General features: G+C 36.6%; 1 protein-coding gene across 1 annotated transcript in view; it reads right to left on the bottom strand.

Annotated features, from left to right (window-relative positions):
* furin (furin (paired basic amino acid cleaving enzyme)) overlaps window positions 1-19,188 on the bottom strand; it is a 151,436-nt gene that overhangs the window by 71,972 nt on the left and 60,276 nt on the right. Inside the window, exons 3-6 of the mRNA XM_015404466.1 lie at window positions 17,872-17,970; window positions 8,756-8,851; window positions 5,667-5,795; window positions 149-225 (exon numbers count right to left, since the gene is read on the bottom strand). Coding sequence (XP_015259952.1) covers window positions 149-225; window positions 5,667-5,795; window positions 8,756-8,851; window positions 17,872-17,970 — 401 coding nt within the window. The remainder of the gene's footprint in view (window positions 1-148; window positions 226-5,666; window positions 5,796-8,755; window positions 8,852-17,871; window positions 17,971-19,188) is intronic.

Here is a 19,188-nt window from a genome sequence, read left to right on the forward strand (position 1 = left end):
GCTTGAACTACAAGGCGCTGATGTTGTAGTGTCGTTTAGCAAAAAACAAAGGCTTCCTTGTAAAATCCTTATTCTGATTATGAGTGTGTTTCCCATACTGAAAGCAGAATGAGTTATTTATGTGATGTGGTGGCTGCTATTGAATTACCGGTTCTCATTTCGCTGTGTGTATCTTGGTTGGGGGTCAGCATCTCCATCATTAACATCGTAGCTTGCCTCAGGGTCCTAAAAGAGACATGAAAATAGATAGCAATCAAGTTATTTCTAATTTCTCCTCAAGAGTTTAACTAACCTTCTTCTACCCTTTTATATCTAGATTTTTTTATTTTGAAAATTGTTTGGATGTATAAAAAGTAGCTGTATGCTACACATAATCCACAGCATGTTATCCACTTTTCTTTTTCATCAATTAGCTTCTTTCATACAGGGCTTTTTGAGCTCAAAGCAATCCAAAATCTTTTATAGATGTAAGGATGAAAAGAACACATTAAAAGAACAAGGAAAACTGATTACAGGCATTGTAGAATTGTTCACTGGTAAAATTCATACTCTTTACAATTTTTATTTTTGTAGATATATAAAACATAAAACTATTTCTATAAAGACTTTATGTAAGAGTCAATAAGTAATGCATTACTGTTGAGGGGAAGGTAACTATCCGTACACTAAGCAGATCCATAGCTAAAAGAATAAAAGTTTTCTCCAAAAATGTAATCTTTAATAACATATGGAAGGAAATAAATCTGTAATAAGAAATATAAAGGATATTTAAAGTTTGCCTTCTGCCATCTAAGGACCACAGCAAATGGGTGGAAAATAATGCTGTGACATGATATAAAAATCTTTTTTAAACATATACACTACAGTGTAATATCCTAAACACGCAGTCATAGTGCTATAACATGGTGGTGGCAGCATCATGCTTCTTCTTTCAGGGACAGGAAAGCTAGATCAAGATAAAGGAACAAATGACTGGATAATACAGAGAGAAAACCATTGAACAATTCCCATTCCAGCAAGAAAAAAAGCAGCCCCAGGAGCAATGTGATTGAGAACAGAATACATTTAATCGTAAATAGAATATAGTGAACAAGTTCAAGATTATTTGTCACTCATTTACAAAGGTAAAATCAATTAACTATATTTATTCATCAAAAAATTATGGCATTAAGGCTTACAGATAATCAAAACCCAAACACCTGTTTCAGAGTATTAAAATATTAAATAAGATTAATAGTAAAGATGTTTTAAACAGAAATGTTATGCTATATATATATATATATATATATATATATATACACAAGTAATTTCCCTCTGGGATTGTTAAAGTATTTCTGATTCTGAAAATAGAAAGGAGTAGAATAGAATGAAAAAGGAAATATTGTCATTGTCTCACAGTAGGAAAAACATTTAACAAAGCAATAAAGTCATAGGAAAATAAAAGCAAGCCAATTCACAACAGGAAAGAATACATAAAAACAAAAAAATAAGAAACTATACAGTTATTAACAATAATTATAAATCAACTGAATAAGACAATCTTAAATGTAAAAGATATTTGGGCATAAAAAAACAATTAACCTGTTTATTTACAACCTGAAAATCACCAAAAACTATTTAGAAATGCATGAGAAGGCATTAATTAAATCAGCTTCTTTTCTTTATTCCATGGGAGGGGTCTAGACTGTCATAATAATTTGGAGGCACATAATATGTCATGCGGTTTAAGACTTTTTTATAAGAATAAAAAAACTGTCCAAACTGAAAAGTAATGGATTTAAAATTTTAAAGCTGCTGGGAGAAAGAAACTGTGATTATGCTACTTTTTGCACCTAGCATGCATCATGCACAGCATCATGGGTGGTGTGAGAACATTGTAAAATGCAGTTGTTAATTTTGCCGGGAACCTTCTGTCTCCTACACCTGTAGTCGGGGTTAGAGGGGGCATCCTAAGGACAAACCTGATCTGCCTGATAACCAGGGTGAAAATAAAATGGAACGGTCTGATACTGCATACTAGTAAAAGCTGCTGGCTACTATTTTGTGCCAGTGGGGGTACAGTAACCAACCTGATGATCTGAATGTGCCATTGTTAAATTTCACCCATGCTTATTCAATATGTGTCTGATGCGCACTCAACTCTGGCAAACTCTGCTCCACCAACTGTGCTTGTGCAGAAATCCGATAGATTTGTGTATAGATATATATGTGTATAGATATGTGTATAGATATATATAGGTTATATTGTTATAAATCTGAAAAAAAGAAAATTCAATCAAAAATGCATGTAACAAACAAATACAGGCCAATAAACGTTTTTTGTATAGTACTGGCAAGAATTTCAATCTACTTTCACCCCTGCTGATAACCTTAGTGTATCTAAGCATGTTCTCTAAGCTGTAGATTAGCTGATGTTCCAGAATATTCCAGAATATGGCTGATGTCACAGCAGAGAGAGGTTGTTTTAAGGTTGCTTTAACAGAGGTTAGGGTCAGGGAGGTTTGCTGGCAAATCAAGAGCAGTAACAATATGACCACTGACCCAGCTTATGGTAGCATTGGCAGTGTGGGCAGGTGCCAACTGGCACTGAAAAATGAAAGTATCTTTAAAAAAGCCTGTCAGCAGAAGGAAGCATTGAGAGCTTTAAAATGTCCTAACTTAACAAAACACAGAAACCAACACCAGTAGATAAAACAGCAGCTCCAATAATCAGTGAAAATGAATATGGCGATATATCGGCCTGCCTCTAAAGTCACTGATATTATAAAGCATTGGGGCCAGTGTCTATCTCTGTAATCTATGGGTGAGATGCTGTGTACAACCTGGACAGGTCGCCAGTTTGTTGCAGTTTTTAAACACATTTCCTCCTTATTTGGACTGTGAAAATGCAAACCATACGCCATTAACACTGTCATCGGCTCACCGAGGTAGGTAAACAAGCTGCAGCCCTGACAGCAGAGAGCCAGTGTGAAGAAAAAAAAAAGCTCACCACTGACAGTGGAAACATAAGTGAATTATGCCCATACCCTGACTTTTAATGCGATATGCACTATGTTTAGGGCCTTTTCAGACCCCTTAGCAACTTAGCCACAAATCTTATTGTAGATTTTGGCGACAGGGTGAAACAGTAGAGTTTAGTGTCTTCAGCGAGAAGTGATTGAGCAAGCCCCTCTCTTCTCCAAGGCACCGTCAGAAACAGACGCTGCAGCCTGTTCTGCAGTCAGAGAGAAAAAAGCGACTCCTGCTTCCCCACTGAAAGGTAGTTACACATGGTAAAAATTTCCACTGTTGGCCCCTGAATTAACAAGTGGGATGTAAATATAACAGGTTGCATATTTTTCTCATTGTTTCACCTGTTTTACTGAAATAGATCCTATCTGCATTCACACTCAGCCTCAATCACTGTGTCTGCCTCCGCTTACTGTTTTTAAGCTAAATTGGAAAACATAAAATGGATTTAGTTTCAGTTGAAGCTTAAATAACCTTCTGGAACACCACATATTTGATAAGGTTTATGTTGAGTTTGAAACCTATGTGAAGTATTTATAGTCTTTTTCTATCTTGCTTATGTTGTTTGGCCTTTAATAATGACCTTTCTAATTTTACTGGACTTCCAGCAACATGGATTCTAGATCTCTCTGCCCCTAACTCCAGGCTCTAGGATCTTGATTTTCAAATGAAATGCAAACACTAATTTAAAAGTAACTTTGGACCACTGACCAGCAGTCCAGTCTTTTTCGTCGCATGTTCAGCGATTGTTTTACATAAGGAATGCAGTAAATGTAGCTTATGTGCAGAATTGTGCTCATGGCTCTTGATGCACTGCTTCCAGCCTCAGCTCCCTCCCTATGAAGCCTCAGCATTCTTGAATGGGCTTCGCTTAATCTTCCTTTCTGGGCTAAGTTTGTCCCTGTTCCACCTTTTCCAACCCAACATTTTCCTTCCACTCAACGTTCTGTAATTATGCTTTAATTATTTCACAATATTGTTATTTACTGAGATACCAAAATTTATTATCCAGAGCCTATAATCCTAATGTGTGAAGATTCTATATAATTTAGGACTTTCTTTTTCTGGAATGAAGGAAAAAAACAGATGGAACTTTTTCACATACTGATTCTTTTGAGATGATATCTGAAGTAAATCCATGATAAGATCTGAAGAGTGATGTCCACAAAAGCTCTCAGTCTAATCTGAAAGACTTTGTGGTATTTTGCAAATAAACAAAAGTCTCTATAGGTACAAGGCTAAGGGGGGTATATCCCAAGAGATCTGAAGCTGTAATGGCAGCATATTGGGTTCAACAAAGTATCGATTAGGAGGTAAGCAATGAATAAATTTGTTTCACTTTACAATTTTGAGCTACTTTGTTTTGGTCTATTATAGAAACCTATAAAAGAGTACAACTAATTTCCCAAGCTACCTCTCACACGACCAATTATATAGAGAAATAAATGGAAATATAAAGAAAATACAACAGGTGACTTTTGGATGAGATCTTAAAAATAAACGCTCGTGGAAAGAATCCTGAGAACTTAACACTCTGCCTCCCAATGAGGGCCTGGAAATCTGGGAGAGAAAAAAAATCCTTTGCTCTAAGAGTATTGACTTATGGGGTGGTGATGGGGAATAATGAGATTTTTAATGTAAGATGAAAACAGGCCATTAAGGGCTTTATGTGTGATAAGTAGGATTTTAAATGTGATCCAGAATTTCACAGGAAGACAAATTAGTGTGGTAGCATAGGAGATATATGTGATCACTCCTTGCAGAACCAGTCAATACTCTGGCTGCACAGCTTTGAGCCAGCTGTGTGTTGCTCTGGGAACTAATTGGTCCCTTGGCAAGAGCAGCATTTCAGTTGTCTAAACTAGAACAGACAAAAGTACGGACCAATTTTCTAGCATCAAATTTTGACATTTAAAATAGTACATGTTTTATATAAAGTGGAAAATGGGACTGGCATTTAGCTTTTACATAATAAATAATTATGTTATATTTTATATTTTACTGTGGAGTGCAGTACCGAGCAGGTTTTGTTTCTTTTGCTGGTTTAGGAAAGCTTAAAGATTCAGTCAGTTTGCTACAACAGGGTTCCTTAGAGTCAAAGTGCTAGATTACAGGGTTATTGTAGAATCTTCAGTGTAATGTGGAATCCATGTGCTCTCTTGTTCAAAAACTGAAACACTCAACTTAATCATTCCTGGCTTCGATCATTTTATGCTGAACATTGATTCTTTAGAACAATTTGGTATTATTCAAAATCTTAATTACATATAAACATTGTGTAAATTAATTTTTGTAAGAAGTTGTTAATTTAACAACAACCTCCAGTAGAGCTGGTTTGATTATTCCAGCGTGAAGAGCAGCTACATGACAATGAACAAGCATGTTACTAACCTGTTAATATGCTCAATGCATAATCCTAGCCGTACACTTACACTGACAATAAATAAAACATGTCTGCTGAGACAGAAGTAACGTATTCATAATTAACATTTCAACCAAAACGTAAGCAGTGCATAGCTTTTGGCTCTGCACAAGCCTGCAGCGGCATTCTCTGTTTTTCTCACCGTTAATTTAAAAAATCGACTGTATTAATTGATTTTTGACAAATTCAGCTGTAGTTGCACCTGTAGCTTAGGTTTAGCATTTTTTCCACTTACATAATTGCTGATGAGGTCGGGGTGGTCCTTTTCAATACCATCATCCAGGATGGTCACCACAACACCTCTCCCAGTGTAGCCTTGAGCCCAAGCTGCTTTCGTATTCAAGTCTTGATGTGTTGGATTGGACTGAAAGAAACAAAAGTCTTTTGTTTAGGTGTCAGTTTGCTTAGAGCCACTCTTCTCAAACAAAAACTGGCAGATAGGTTTTGTCACTGACAGAAAAGCTCAATTCTTCTGCAAAAATACAACAAAAAACAACACCCTTCTACTTACAAGGCTGAAAACCAAAAACGCAGCAATGTTTAACACAAAGGTAGCCAAAATGAAAGGCAACCTGTTGAAATTCACCAGTCCTTTTGAAAATATTTGGCTCTTGACGTAAATAACAGTGTGTGAGCTTTAGAGTGGAGGGAGAGGAACACAAATAGGGGTGATAGAGTGGCTGCTGAAAGTCATACAGTGAGCGGTATGAAAAGTAAGCACTGTAGGTGGACGAGGTGGTTAAAGATAGAATCATATAGACTCAGAGAATAAAACAACCTTCTCACACTGCAATGTTCCTTTCCATTCCATGTACATTTTGTATGAGAAATATTTCCTTTAATTATAAGGCAAATATACCAATGTCCTTGTATTAACGGCTGGAATAAAATACACAATATATGGTTAATATTAAAGAGACAAAATAAGATAGAAACACTATTTTTGATAAAGTACGAAGCACATTACCCCAAAATAAATGAACTGATCCAACTGATTACTACAGTGTTTATGTGTCATTTAGTTCATGTTAAACTATTTTTGTGTATGGGGGACGGTAAGAAATCTCAAATTACTTTATTATCTTAGTATCCATAGAAACAAATATCCTGCCTTCACCACTTTAATGTTTAATACTGTTTGAAACAATAAGGTGACTAAAGAATTGACTCCCACACCCAGCTTGTATCAGGAAATCATTTACTTAGAAATTGTTAGACAAGATGAAGTCCGCTAAAAAAAGGTCAGAAATCAACATGATAAATATTGGTCCAAAGAGATGGAAAAGAAGGAGAAATGTAGTCTTCAAGATTGCATTCTTTTGTTAGCCAGAAAAGTGAAAAAAGAACTCAAATAAAGATCAAAAGCAATACAAACCCAGCTGAGCCCAGGTAAGGTCAGTGTTTTAATAGTAAGAAAGAGAATAGGCAAAGATGACATTGATGGGAGATTTTTACAGCAAAAACATCTGCTGATTAAAAAGGAACAAAAAGGCACAGCTCTTTTTCTGATGAGCTTAATCAATAAAGCCTGACAAAAAAGCAATAAAGAGAAATCATTAAGGGGGCATGATATTCTTCACAGCTCAGCAATAGCTCTCACTGTACTGTAAAATGGCTATGATGCCAACAAAGCTCCAGTGGCATGCGCCTCAGACTCAAGAAGCTTTATAATCCTCTTAGTTCTGAAGTCAGAGTTGTGTAGAATACTTTGTATGGAAAAGAATGTTAAGACAGTCAAGACATTTAAAAGTCTAATGCTAAATGTCAGAGGTGGTTTCAGGACTTCCATCCACTGTTGTCTTATGTCATGTTTGGTCGGCTGCAGGGACAGTTTCAGGTAAATAAACAAGAACAAAAAAGAGAGATTAGTAGGGGAATTCAGACAATTCTAAGCAGACTATGAATGATGGAATAGACATAGCAACAGCACCAAAAGGAATCTTAATGTACAGATCATGTTTATATGATAAACATCTTGAGATGTATTGAATTTTGTTTTAAAGCCTTGCTGGTGATGAAGAGGGGGGATGTATGGCTTACAAGCTTCAAGTACAGTGATAAAATATATGAAGAGCAATATGACATTTTAACCCGATGAAAATAAATGCACTGTTGAAAAAAATAAAATCACAGATCTCTGCTCTAATAATTATGACTTTAAACAAAATATACAGACAGTGATATCATGTGTCATTTTGGGATTTCATATTCATTTTATGCTGATAATACTATACTGCAGTGTTGTTCTTGGCAGCTTCAGAAGTTTCAGTTTTAGACGAAAATGTGCATGAATTATTTTTTTTAACATTTGGAGCTAAAAGCTTATACAGCAGGAGAAATGCAGATTTAATCATCATCCGTCCCTCCTCATCATCTCCTATTCATGCCATTCATGCCTCATTCAGTCTCCCTCTCACTGACTCCTTTATTTTCTACAAGGAACTTGCATATGTTCAAACTTAGTAGAAAAAAACTGAGATCTGTAAACTTCACCGTTCTCAAATCAAAATGATTAACAAAACGTAACTAGCCCTGAAATTACAGACTGAAGGTCACTGATTAAATCAAACCATTGCTGTCTGGATCACAGGAATCATTAACACAGGAGAGCATAGATTAAAAGATCTACACACATGATAGATACCCACTGGGGATGACAAAATGAACATAGTGAAGGAGGTAAACTTTGGTGAAATTCCACTTGCTGTCCAACTATAAATCACTCTATTTTCTACAGCGACACACAAAACGACTGAACTAATGTTACAGCAACCAACTCAGCCAGCTTTAGCCTAATGTTGACAGGACTTTATCTTTCTAGGAATGTCAGTGCAGAGAGCCTTAAGGTGCAGCTGATGGTATTTTCTGTCCGTGTTTACATGCACATTTACCATCTGTCTATACTTTACATCTGATTTTGTTTTGAATTGATCATATTTAAAGTATATCCATAGATCCTTCTGACCAACAATTCTGTAGGCCCCTGGCAGGTGGTGGCGGGCGGGGCCAAATATGCACAGGATTGGGCGCAGTCTTGAGGATCCTTTACCTTTGACTTGGAGATTAGATATGTAATAGGTAGAAATGTCATTGATTTGTTTGTCCATCATTTTCATCTAGTCTAGACAAAAACTAACACACGTCTCATCAGTTTTTGTCATATAAGAGCCATTTTTATTTTGTGACCGTTTCATTATCGCCATAAAAATAAAATTTTTTAACTAAATGTTTACGTCATAGTTTATGAAAACAACACTTCTATGCTGTCAGTTGCTGTTAACTTTTAATCATATATCAAAAGAAGAAAAAAAGGCCTGAACCCACCAGGTACCACTGCTTGGGGAAATCTGGGTCTGTGGGGTCTTCAAAAATGTCCCTCTTCTTTCTTCGTTTCACCACTTGCTGCTCCGCCCACAGGACCTGGAGGACCCAGACACACACACAAAGAGCATACTAATAAATAAACCCACGCACAAAGGAAAATTCCCAGTTTACGCTGCTGCCCTCACATCATATTTGCTGTTACTAATCTTGCTGTTTCAGATGTGACTGCAGTGTCAAACAGGACAAGAGACGGGGAAAACATGGCCCCAGTTGGGTTCAAACGTAATAACTCCAGAGAAAAAAAACAGAGACGACGAGGAAATCTAATTTGCTTCATTTCTCGGATCCAGGGGGACAATGGCTCAAGTACTGAAAGTGTTCTTGATGTAAAACAAGGATATTAAAGTATATTCTATAATGTCAATACTTACCAATAACTGTAGTTAATCATCAGAAACAGAGAACATGTCATTTAATTTACACAGACAGAATTAAGCCATCACCTTGTTATAGGCAACAAAAGTGACAGCTGTGTGGAGAACACACTAAAGTCTAAGGGTCATTGATCCAGATATCAGTTACTGTAGGCCATCTGTACATATAGTATAAGCCAGCATGTAATATACTGCCCATTGCTAGTTGTTGTATGCTGGGGAAGATCATCCATGTCATAGTTATTCCAAAAAAGTTAAAAGTAAACCACTGGACTTTATTTTCCAAGTACAGTATGAAGATGTTTGTCTGGAATAGGGTATGAGTTCAAGTCTTTATAGAACAGCCCAACAAAAGCTTAGAAAACTTGCAAATTGAACCGAAAACAGGTCCACCCTTACTGTATGTAATGGGTTGTTGTACCTTCCGGAAAGGAAGAATAAGGGAAACAGTTGGGTCTTTCATAGTGCCTTCTGTGAGCCCCTTCACTCCAGAAACATTGCAAATGTAACCGTATCCTCCGAAGCAAAACTATTTAAAATATTTAATAACAGGGAGAAAAAAAACTGTGGTCTAGGGTGAGGAAAAGGAATTGACATACATCACAGCACAAAGAAGTGATGAAATGAAATCAGAGGGAGGTCTAAGCATGGGATCCGAATTCGCATGAATGATAAAATATTTGCTTCATCTATTGCAAAGATTCCTGAGGATATTAAGTGTTTGATCATTAAGGACGGAACATGCTTCTATTGTTTCTGATAGAAATCGACTGGAAACAAGAGATCCAGAGATTTGGCTGGTTTCTGTGTTACTGTTGTAAGATGAAAAAAGGACATCCATCAGTAACTTTACCCACTTAATGGAACTCAGTGAGTTTGAGCTGACAGTAAGTGAGAGCAGGAGTACACTCTGTGGGAAGATTGTTAGTCCATCAAACAGAGAGAAAAAACGACCAGCCATGCTTGTTTTATAACCTATGGCCAATTTTAAAACTTTCAGCTCCACACAGAAGTGATGGTAGATGTATTGGCTTGTATGTCTATGCATGTATGTGCAACAAAATACTAACTCAGTCACCAATGAGAAAAGGGATTACCTGCATGCTGTAGTTTGGTTGTTTTTATCATCATTGTACTTTTTCCTTCAAGTCTTATTTCTAATAATAGATCATGTGCTGTACAGACTTAAACCAAATTTGTATATAATCCTAATTAGGTTTTCTGATGTCTCATTTGTCCATTAATTCTTTTGTTTAACACACAGATTACTTTTTCATACTTCCATATTAGGAAAGTCTTCTGAAAGGATGTTCAGCTAGACCTGCCCTGATCCGTCCAATTGCTTTCTGATCCGTGAACGCACCATGCCAAAGAGCTAACAGGAGACTCTGAGTAGAACCACAGTGCTGACGACTTAAGAAGAGGTTTGAAAAAAAAACTAATTATTTTTCCATTGAGACCCGTCAGCCATTCATTCAGGTAACAACAGAGAACTACGCTTCAAAGGGTGCCAATAGTTTCCCTCGTTCTTCACGTCATACTTATGCTCTTTGTACCTGACTTTTTCTAAGATACAAAAAGTGGCTTGTGTCTAGTATTAATACCTGGAGACATTTTGTTAAATTGGTCAAAAGGTCAAACTGACCTGAAACACCTTTTCACTAAATACCAGAAAAAAAATGGATGTGTTACAGAAAAGTGTCTCTGTTGTATTCCGAATTTGGAAATGTTGGCAAACCTTTGGAAATCTCTGATGAACACCATCTACAATTACTACATATGGTGAGTAGTAATGTTAACCAATAGCAAACTATTATGCTATGGTTACTCTGAGCTTGTTCATCTGTCTTTTAAAAATACACATTTTGTGGAGGCTCCTACCTCACACATGGGGCAATGTTTCCTCTACGCCTACTATTGAATTCACTCTCACGGCAGAAAGGCTAAAAAAACATTTTTGAGTACTGAAAATTATAATGGGGGGAAAGAAGACAAGACAAAATCTATGCTTACAGTTCAAAATTTTACAAATACTAGTGACCAGGCACCTTTGACGACAAAAAGGCTTTAAGACTTTAGATGACAGTACTCTAAATATTTGGTCTGCTAGAATTCTATACTTTCAGTTCCCAATCCTTCTCATCCCAGTTGTAAAAACAAAACTATACTGCATATTTATGAATGATATTTGTATAGTGGTCAGGATATAAAAATAAAAAAATTTGTATGCATAGAAGGTTGGACAGATAGATTGATGGATGAATTGATAGATGAATTGATAATGAGGGAGAGAATAAAGTTTATACATATAAATGGTTTTACATACTTCATTTTCATATTTCCCTACTATAATGGAAAAAAAAAATTAGTGAACAAAAAAAACAGATCTCAAATACATAAATGGAATTTTGGAAAACGTACTTATAAAGGTAACTTTAAAGAATAGAAAAAGGATGACTAAATTATGTGCTGTTTGTTGAGCTGAATCCCTATTTAGTGGCTAAAATAAAAAGAAGGTCCTCTGAGCACTGAACATTAAATCCAGATGAGACTTATTTGCTTTTTAATTAGTTTCCTGAACTAACCGGTCATAAAAAAAGAGAATGAGGCCATCCTTTGTGTATACAACAAAGGATAAGCCTTCCTCGTTATTTGTTCTCCTTCCATACACCAAGTTTTCCATGTAATATTCTGTACTAATTTCTAGAAAGCACAAATACTTTTGTTGAGTGACATTTTTCCTATTGTGAATCATTATATTTGGTATATTTTGGAGGTAACCAAAATATACTAAATATAAATTAGATTGAAGGCTGGATGTAAGAAACAAGCTATGATGATCAGCAAGCTGAGAGATAAAGTAGTGGAATATTAGTTCTGCTTTCCATATTAGATTTGAGATTAATAATGAACTTTGAACAATACCATCTGCATTCGCTTTTTGCAGACAATGAAAACACTGAACTCTCAGGATCAGACTGAGAGTGTGAGGCTTACGACAGTTTGACCTCTGCAAACTGTCGTAAGCCTAAAGATATTCAGGAGAGGAAGAAAGAGTCATGAAAATATTCTCTCAAACACTGTATGCAGGAAACTGTCCTAGACTATATTTTATACGACAACCAATAGCAGCCAACCCGAAACAAATCAATTCTCTCCCTCATTGGGTGGATGGGTGTGCAGAGGAAAGATGACAAACGACCTTTACAAATATAATGGTAAAAGATTATGCAACTGCCATTGCCATCATGCCACTGCGTGATTATTCAAAGGGGACAATGATAAGCGGCATTGGAAGTGCCACAGAGGCAGAAGGAAGGAGACAATGGTGGCTGCATGAAATGCAGCTTCTGGATTAGGAGGAGGTAACACTGTAACAAGCTGAAAGCAAAGCAATGACTAATCCAAATCCAACCTTTCTGTTTTTATTGCCTTTCTAAATCTGTTTTCTTAAAACCACATGAAGCGCAACCTTTTTTCTTTCTTACTTTGCGGAACATATCTTCTCACAGACCCAAATGAATACACAGATGAACTTAAATAAACACACGTAAGCCCAGCCCTCACTCAACTCTGCAAAGGGGTCGTTTCTGTTGGCAGCAGCCTTGATTTGAGTATTTTTTCCTGCTTTTTGGTGTAGATGTGGAGGTATGTTTTGTGCAAGTTGTTGTTTCACAGCCAAAAACATACTGCCCTCCATGGACTACAGTTCAAATACACAGTTAACTTGAACTGTTGACTTCTGTTATAGACTCTCTTTTAAAACAACAAAAATGTTTTTACACAACTTCAGGCTTTAAAGCTGCAGCATCAAAACAAGTTCCACTCCAAACTCCAAGGTGTTTCAGTTTGCCTGTTCCATAGAAAACAATAAATAGATAAAGCTATATCACATCCATGTGCATCTTGTTGATTATTTCTGGTCCTTGACAAATATTACTAGCAGAGAACAATCAACTTTTAATCAAGCCTGTAATTTAGGCAGCAATTGTGCTTTGCTCATCGTACATTTTTTGCCTTGCTGCAACACGGCTATCTATAACAATGTTTTGTACATTATTAAGCCGTTTGTATGACCATGACAAAATCATTGTATCTGCCGCTGCCCTGCGAAAACCTAATTGATCTCTCATTTTAGGTTGTTTTTGAAAGATGAAAACAAATCTAATTACTAATATTGATATGGTGTTCTCTCAGTACACCAACAGACTTCTCTATGTGGGAAAGCTCAATGATATTTCGGCAGACACATGCCAAAAATAAATGTCACCATATCTTAGTAACATGCCTTGAAGCTTTCAAGCTTGTCAAACCATAAATACTTTCCTCAACTACCAGAGAGAGACTCGAAAAAGCTGCAACAAAATCCTTTCAGCCTACACTTAGTGCAGATGTGAAAACTTAGATCTCATTTAGTAACCACCCATGTTTTTAGAAGCAGTTATGGGTGCTGTTTGAGATATATTTTATAGCAGTGATTTCCACAGCTCCTTCCTTCTTCTCAGTTGTGCAAATGGCAACAGCGTGATTCTGGCTGTTCCCTGAAAGTAACACTGAAAGAAACAGGGTAGGTATGTGCACGCAGGCTAAAAACACAGAATGCAGGGTGGAGACGTATTCAAATAAATCAGCATCAGTTTGTTTTTTGGGAACTGACGCAGGGAGAAAGGCGTGATGATATATGTTATGAGAAAGCAAAAAAAAACAAACTTATTTTAAGATGGAAAAAGAAAAATTAGAAAAACTGCCACTCAGTATGGGGAATTTTGTTCTAGTGGTTAGAGTAGTGCGCTTGTGTCCTGAGAAGGTTGTAAGTATCCAGTTTGATCCCCACAGCCTCCACTCTGGGTTCCTGAGCAAGACCCTTAAAGGGAACACCGTTTTTTGTTTTTTTTTTACATTGGTCCCTTGTTTTTATGTTAGTACATCATGTTCTTCTCACCCATATTAGTTCTGTGTCATTTGGAGCTGTTCCGAAAATATTTGGTTTTGTATTCCAAGTAACATCTTCCTATGGGCAACGAGTTGAAGGCACAAACTAAACTGTTCATAATTTATTCTTTATGTAATGCCAGCATTCAAAACATGTAGGCGAATCACAGGTCCCCAAGACATCCGCGGTCATATTTTTTAATATAGATCTATTTTTTTAAAACAAACTGTGTATGACGTCAATCACACGCCGGACTGGAGTTGTGAGAGGCAGCCCGGGCCACAGGCGGCTACGCTCTACCCCTTCAATTCGTTTGGCTAGCTAATCTGAATCACTCAATTCCATTTCGAGAGCGAGATCATCCGTGGTAGTAGCACTAGACATCTTTCGAGAATGTGAGTAAAACTAGCTTCAGTTCAGCAGACAGGATGAATGAATGGTAGCCAGCGCACGCGGATGATGTGCCTTCAAGTTGTTGCCCATAGGAAGAAGTTACTTGGATTACAAAACCGAATATCTTCGGAACAGCTCCAAATAACACTAAACTAATATGGTTGAGTAGAACATGATGTAATAATGTAAAATCAAGGGGCCAATGTAAGGGGCCACTGTTTCCAAAGGGGATGGGTTAAAATGGGTTAAAATGCAGAGAGTGAATTTCCCCATTGTTGGGCAATAAAAGGGATTTATATTTGATGTGTTATTTTGATGCGCAATGTTAGCTTAGTTCTCACAGGAGAGAATTAATGCCATATTTCTATCTACAAAGGAACAGGGAAGGAACAGCATCTGGTTTGGACTATCTCTGTGGGTCGGAGACATTTCTAGTGGGATAGTTAGATGTAGTCACCACTTTGAGAGGCTAGCACAGCAAGGGGGCAACAAGAAAAAAGCTAAATGAAGCATCTGCCTTGGTCTGTCTACGTTTGCTTTCTTAAAAATGTTTTCTCATTTTCCGTTTTCTCCAGATTTTATTTGAACCTATAGGTTTTTGTTAATGGCTTGTTTTTGTGCTTAGATTGGATGCTTGTTTCAAAAATACTATTGAAAAACGTTTACATTTATTTATTTTTTTAACCGCAACTTTCTCTCTGCAAATATGGCTATTGGGTAACAAAAATAGCTTGGATTTTGAAGAAATAAATACTGGTTCTCTGCAAGGGTTAAAATCTTGAATAATCTACCTTTATGTTGTAGCTTAGTTTTTGTTATGGTCTGTCTATTAGTGCCTCACCTAAATGTCTCCAGTCTTTTTAATAATCAGTTTCACGGCACCTTCAGGTTTATACAGGTTCTAGTCACCTCATTAGATATTGTAATCTGTATACTAAAGAGTGGCTTGGCTTGGTCTGGATTCACCAGATACTTCTGAAGTGTTCAGTTTATGGAGAAGTTCACCATCTACTCCAAGAGCTGTTTGTGGATGAGGGTTGCTTCCTAAGATATTATCGTCTCACCTGAGCCCACATTAACGACCTGCTGACTCACATCAGTGTCCACATATCCAAGTAAGACATCAATGTCACAAAAGGAAGCCTCTCTGATTGGTTGTTGTGGTGGATGGAGCAGCAAAAGTTCAGATTTTCCAACTCATGTGTCAGTTGCTTGTGAAGCATTCAGCTCCAGCTGCTCAAAATCAGAGCTGTAGCTGTATCCAGACGCTACCTAGTAAAATCCTGTAGAACCTTGTCGTTGTAACTCAGGGTGATCAATTAATTACATTTGAAATGTGATCATAATTTTCCACAATTCAATTTTCAAATCATGAAGACACTTTAGGTCTATTTACAGTAGGTCACAATACATTTAACAAAAGGTAGACTCTGACCTTCTAATTTTAGCCCTTTACTGTATGTGGCGGTAATGTGTTTACAGTGGGGTTCTAGACACACAGAAGTCGCTCTGAACTTGCTGATCAATGAGTGCAAGTAATAGTAACAGAAAAGTCCTGCTACTCTGTTCAAGCCAGCTTTCAAGCTCATTTAACAATGCATATTTGGAAAGAGACATGTACAATCCTGCAGTTAGTGCAGAAAAGTCAAAGATTTGGTTGGAAAAAAATCACAATTTAGAGTTTTGGCAAAGTTGTTTTGCCCTAGTTGAAAACATGATCAAAACTTTAAAGAACTTTAAAGATAGTTGGATAGTTGGAAACTTCAGACCCCCCTTTAAAAAAACAAAACAAAAATAAACATACCATAAATGTCAGACGCTATCCTTCATGTTATCTGCTTTCTGGTACTAATATATTGTTTTTTGTCTGTGCAGAGAAAAAGAAAGTTGTGTTCCTTGTTTTTGTGAAATATGTATTTCTACAGACTTTACTCAAAAAGACAGAACAGAAGACACATGGCCTTTAAATTATGGGTTTGGTATCCAACATGGTTCAAAAGAGGAAATAAGACAACAGGTATTCAGTTTTCTTCAGTCTACATGATACTTAGAACAAACACACATAGTATCATTCCACCTGAAAAGAGATCTACACTTCTACAGCCCATTAGAAATCTAATTAGGACTCTTAAACTGAAGAATGCTAATAGCAAGGCCACAGAGCCAATTTAAGGAGCAGATTTTTCCTAATAGGATCCTTAATTACTTGGTTCTCAACACTAATGTTAAGTGCTATTAAATAGTTTTCATTAGTTTCATATGCTTCACATGAACTGGCTTCTTTTGATGTAAAACATTCACAAAACTCAGTAAAGACCTTACATTTGTCTGCAGGAAAATATGCAATAGGTTGAAGATTCCACCCCCATTTTCCAACTGTGCTGCCAACCACCCCCAGGCTCTGGCTGTCTAAACTGATTTTATAACGATTTGGAAATATACATAGAAAAGTGAGCTTTTTTTTCTTTCTTTAAAAAAACAGATTTGGTTGGGATTTTTACTAAAAAAACACTTAAGTGACAAGTTGGTGAACAGATCCGCCTAAATTAATCAGGGCAATTTCTCCTCGATATGCACAAACTATAGTTTAAGCCAGTTAAACTCCAAGACAAATATCCTATGTAAAATGTCAAAATGCAGCTTAAATAGTGAATAAGGTTCAAATTATTGTTTAGAAAAGAAATATAGAAGAAAAACATCTAAATTAATTGAATATTTGGGCAATATCGGACTTAAACTGCAACAGTTTTATCTAAAGGATGTATAAAACCTCAACAACATAAAATTTATTTTTTTTAAATAGAAAAATACTATATTATTTGGAGGAGAAATAAAATCAATACATGGGGCTGGTGACTGTAGGAGAATAGCAGACTTCTCCTGTGCTGCAGCAGTACATATACAACATTGATAGGTTTATTTTCTGGCTCTTGGTCAGAAGATGAAGAAAAAAACAACAACTTCCCCTCGTCTACTTGGCAATATTGCTCTTTGTGGAACCACATATCACAAACTAAGAAGGTTTTGGTTACATATAGAGTAATATCATATAATTATAATCACCATCCTCTGTAACTCTGGTGCAACATCAGTTCTTAAGCACAATTAAAGAGAAATCATATTTAACATAATTACATTTATGTGGTGCCCCGAAGTGTGTCAGGGGAACAGATGGACAGACTAGTGTGGATTACAAAAAAACAACAAAAAAATGTTTGACAAGCTGTCATCGATGCTGGCTTCCTTTCCTCTGCTGATTTACACAAGTTCACTGTGTAATCCAATCTGTCTTCCGGCTTTTTCTTGCCAATAAGGAGTGCCTCAGTGAACTGTGATAGAACTGACACCGGTCCCACCTGTGTTTCTTTCTCCAGTCTGACGTGCATTCCCTTGTGTCCTGACAATGCCCTCTTCGCCACGGCATGGTGCCTGAAGTGATAATAATCTCCAAAAACCTGCACAAACACAGACAAAGAGGAAGTGAATTTACCTGCAGCAATGGAACGAGCAGATAAAACTGTTTACAAAAGCAAGGGAACACAGGAGAATGTGCAAAGAATTTAACTCAGATGGATGTCAAAGTGAATGCTGTCACAGGGTGACTTTCTCTGTTAGTCATTGTCTCTTTTGTTTGTTGTTATTTTATCTCAAAATAAAGTGTGTGATTCAAATAATCACAACTTAAATTGCAGCTAGGCATTAACATAAACTTGCCAGGGGAATTTAAATCACATCAATAAAGATATTTAAATGAACAATACAACTAGAAAGATGTTTTTTAAGCAATTGTGTGGATTTACTGCAGACTATCTCTTTTCCAAAAGGCATCAACATTATTTATACCATATAAAACATAAACCTACTACCACAAAAACAGATAAATAAATGATCTAAGAAATTCTAGGACTAATTCTAACTTAGTATCGTATAAGCGTTCAAACAGAGTGGATTTCTAACAAGGTGTAGGTCATTTTATCAGTTCCCTTCATTAATTCAAACACATCAGAGACGGTTTTCATGTTTCATCTTTTAAAACTGTTTTTTTTATTAAGTATTTAAGCTATAGTCAAAGCATGAGGATGTATCCTTAGGCAGGCTTTATACTAGCTATGTCCCGTGTCCATTCTAATATCCTTTGCAAAAACCGCTTTGAATCAATTCAGACTGGATATGTATACAACCACCTAATCCATCCAGGCAGCTTTGCCTCTTATTCTAAAAACCACACATAGTCTGTGTAGGGCTACTTTTAGTCAAATAAAATGGTCTTTCTAAAGCTCCAACCTCAACTAAAATGAAAATGCATAACTAAGCTTCAAACTTAAAGTCAATAAACTCAAACATACAGTCAGAATTATAGACAATTTCATTGTCCAATTTCATTGTCCAAAATTGGGCGAATTCAAGTGGGAACTGAAAAGGGATTTGTATTATATTTCTAATACCTTTTATTTCTAGGAACAAGGGGAGTGGTGGCCTAGTGGTTAGAGCAGTGTGCTTGTGCTCTGAGAAGGTTGCAAGTACCCGGTTTGATCCCCACAACCTGCACTCTTGGTTCCTAAGCAAGACCCTTAACCCCTGATTTCTCCCTGAGGCGCCACACAATGGCAGCCTACTGTTCCCCAAGGGGATGGGTCAAAATGCAGAGAACGAATTTCCCTTTTGTGGGACAA

Source organism: Cyprinodon variegatus, unplaced genomic scaffold (assembly GCF_000732505.1).
Source record: "Cyprinodon variegatus isolate N-32 unplaced genomic scaffold, C_variegatus-1.0 Scaffold35, whole genome shotgun sequence".
Lineage (NCBI taxonomy): Eukaryota > Metazoa > Chordata > Actinopteri > Cyprinodontiformes > Cyprinodontidae > Cyprinodon > Cyprinodon variegatus.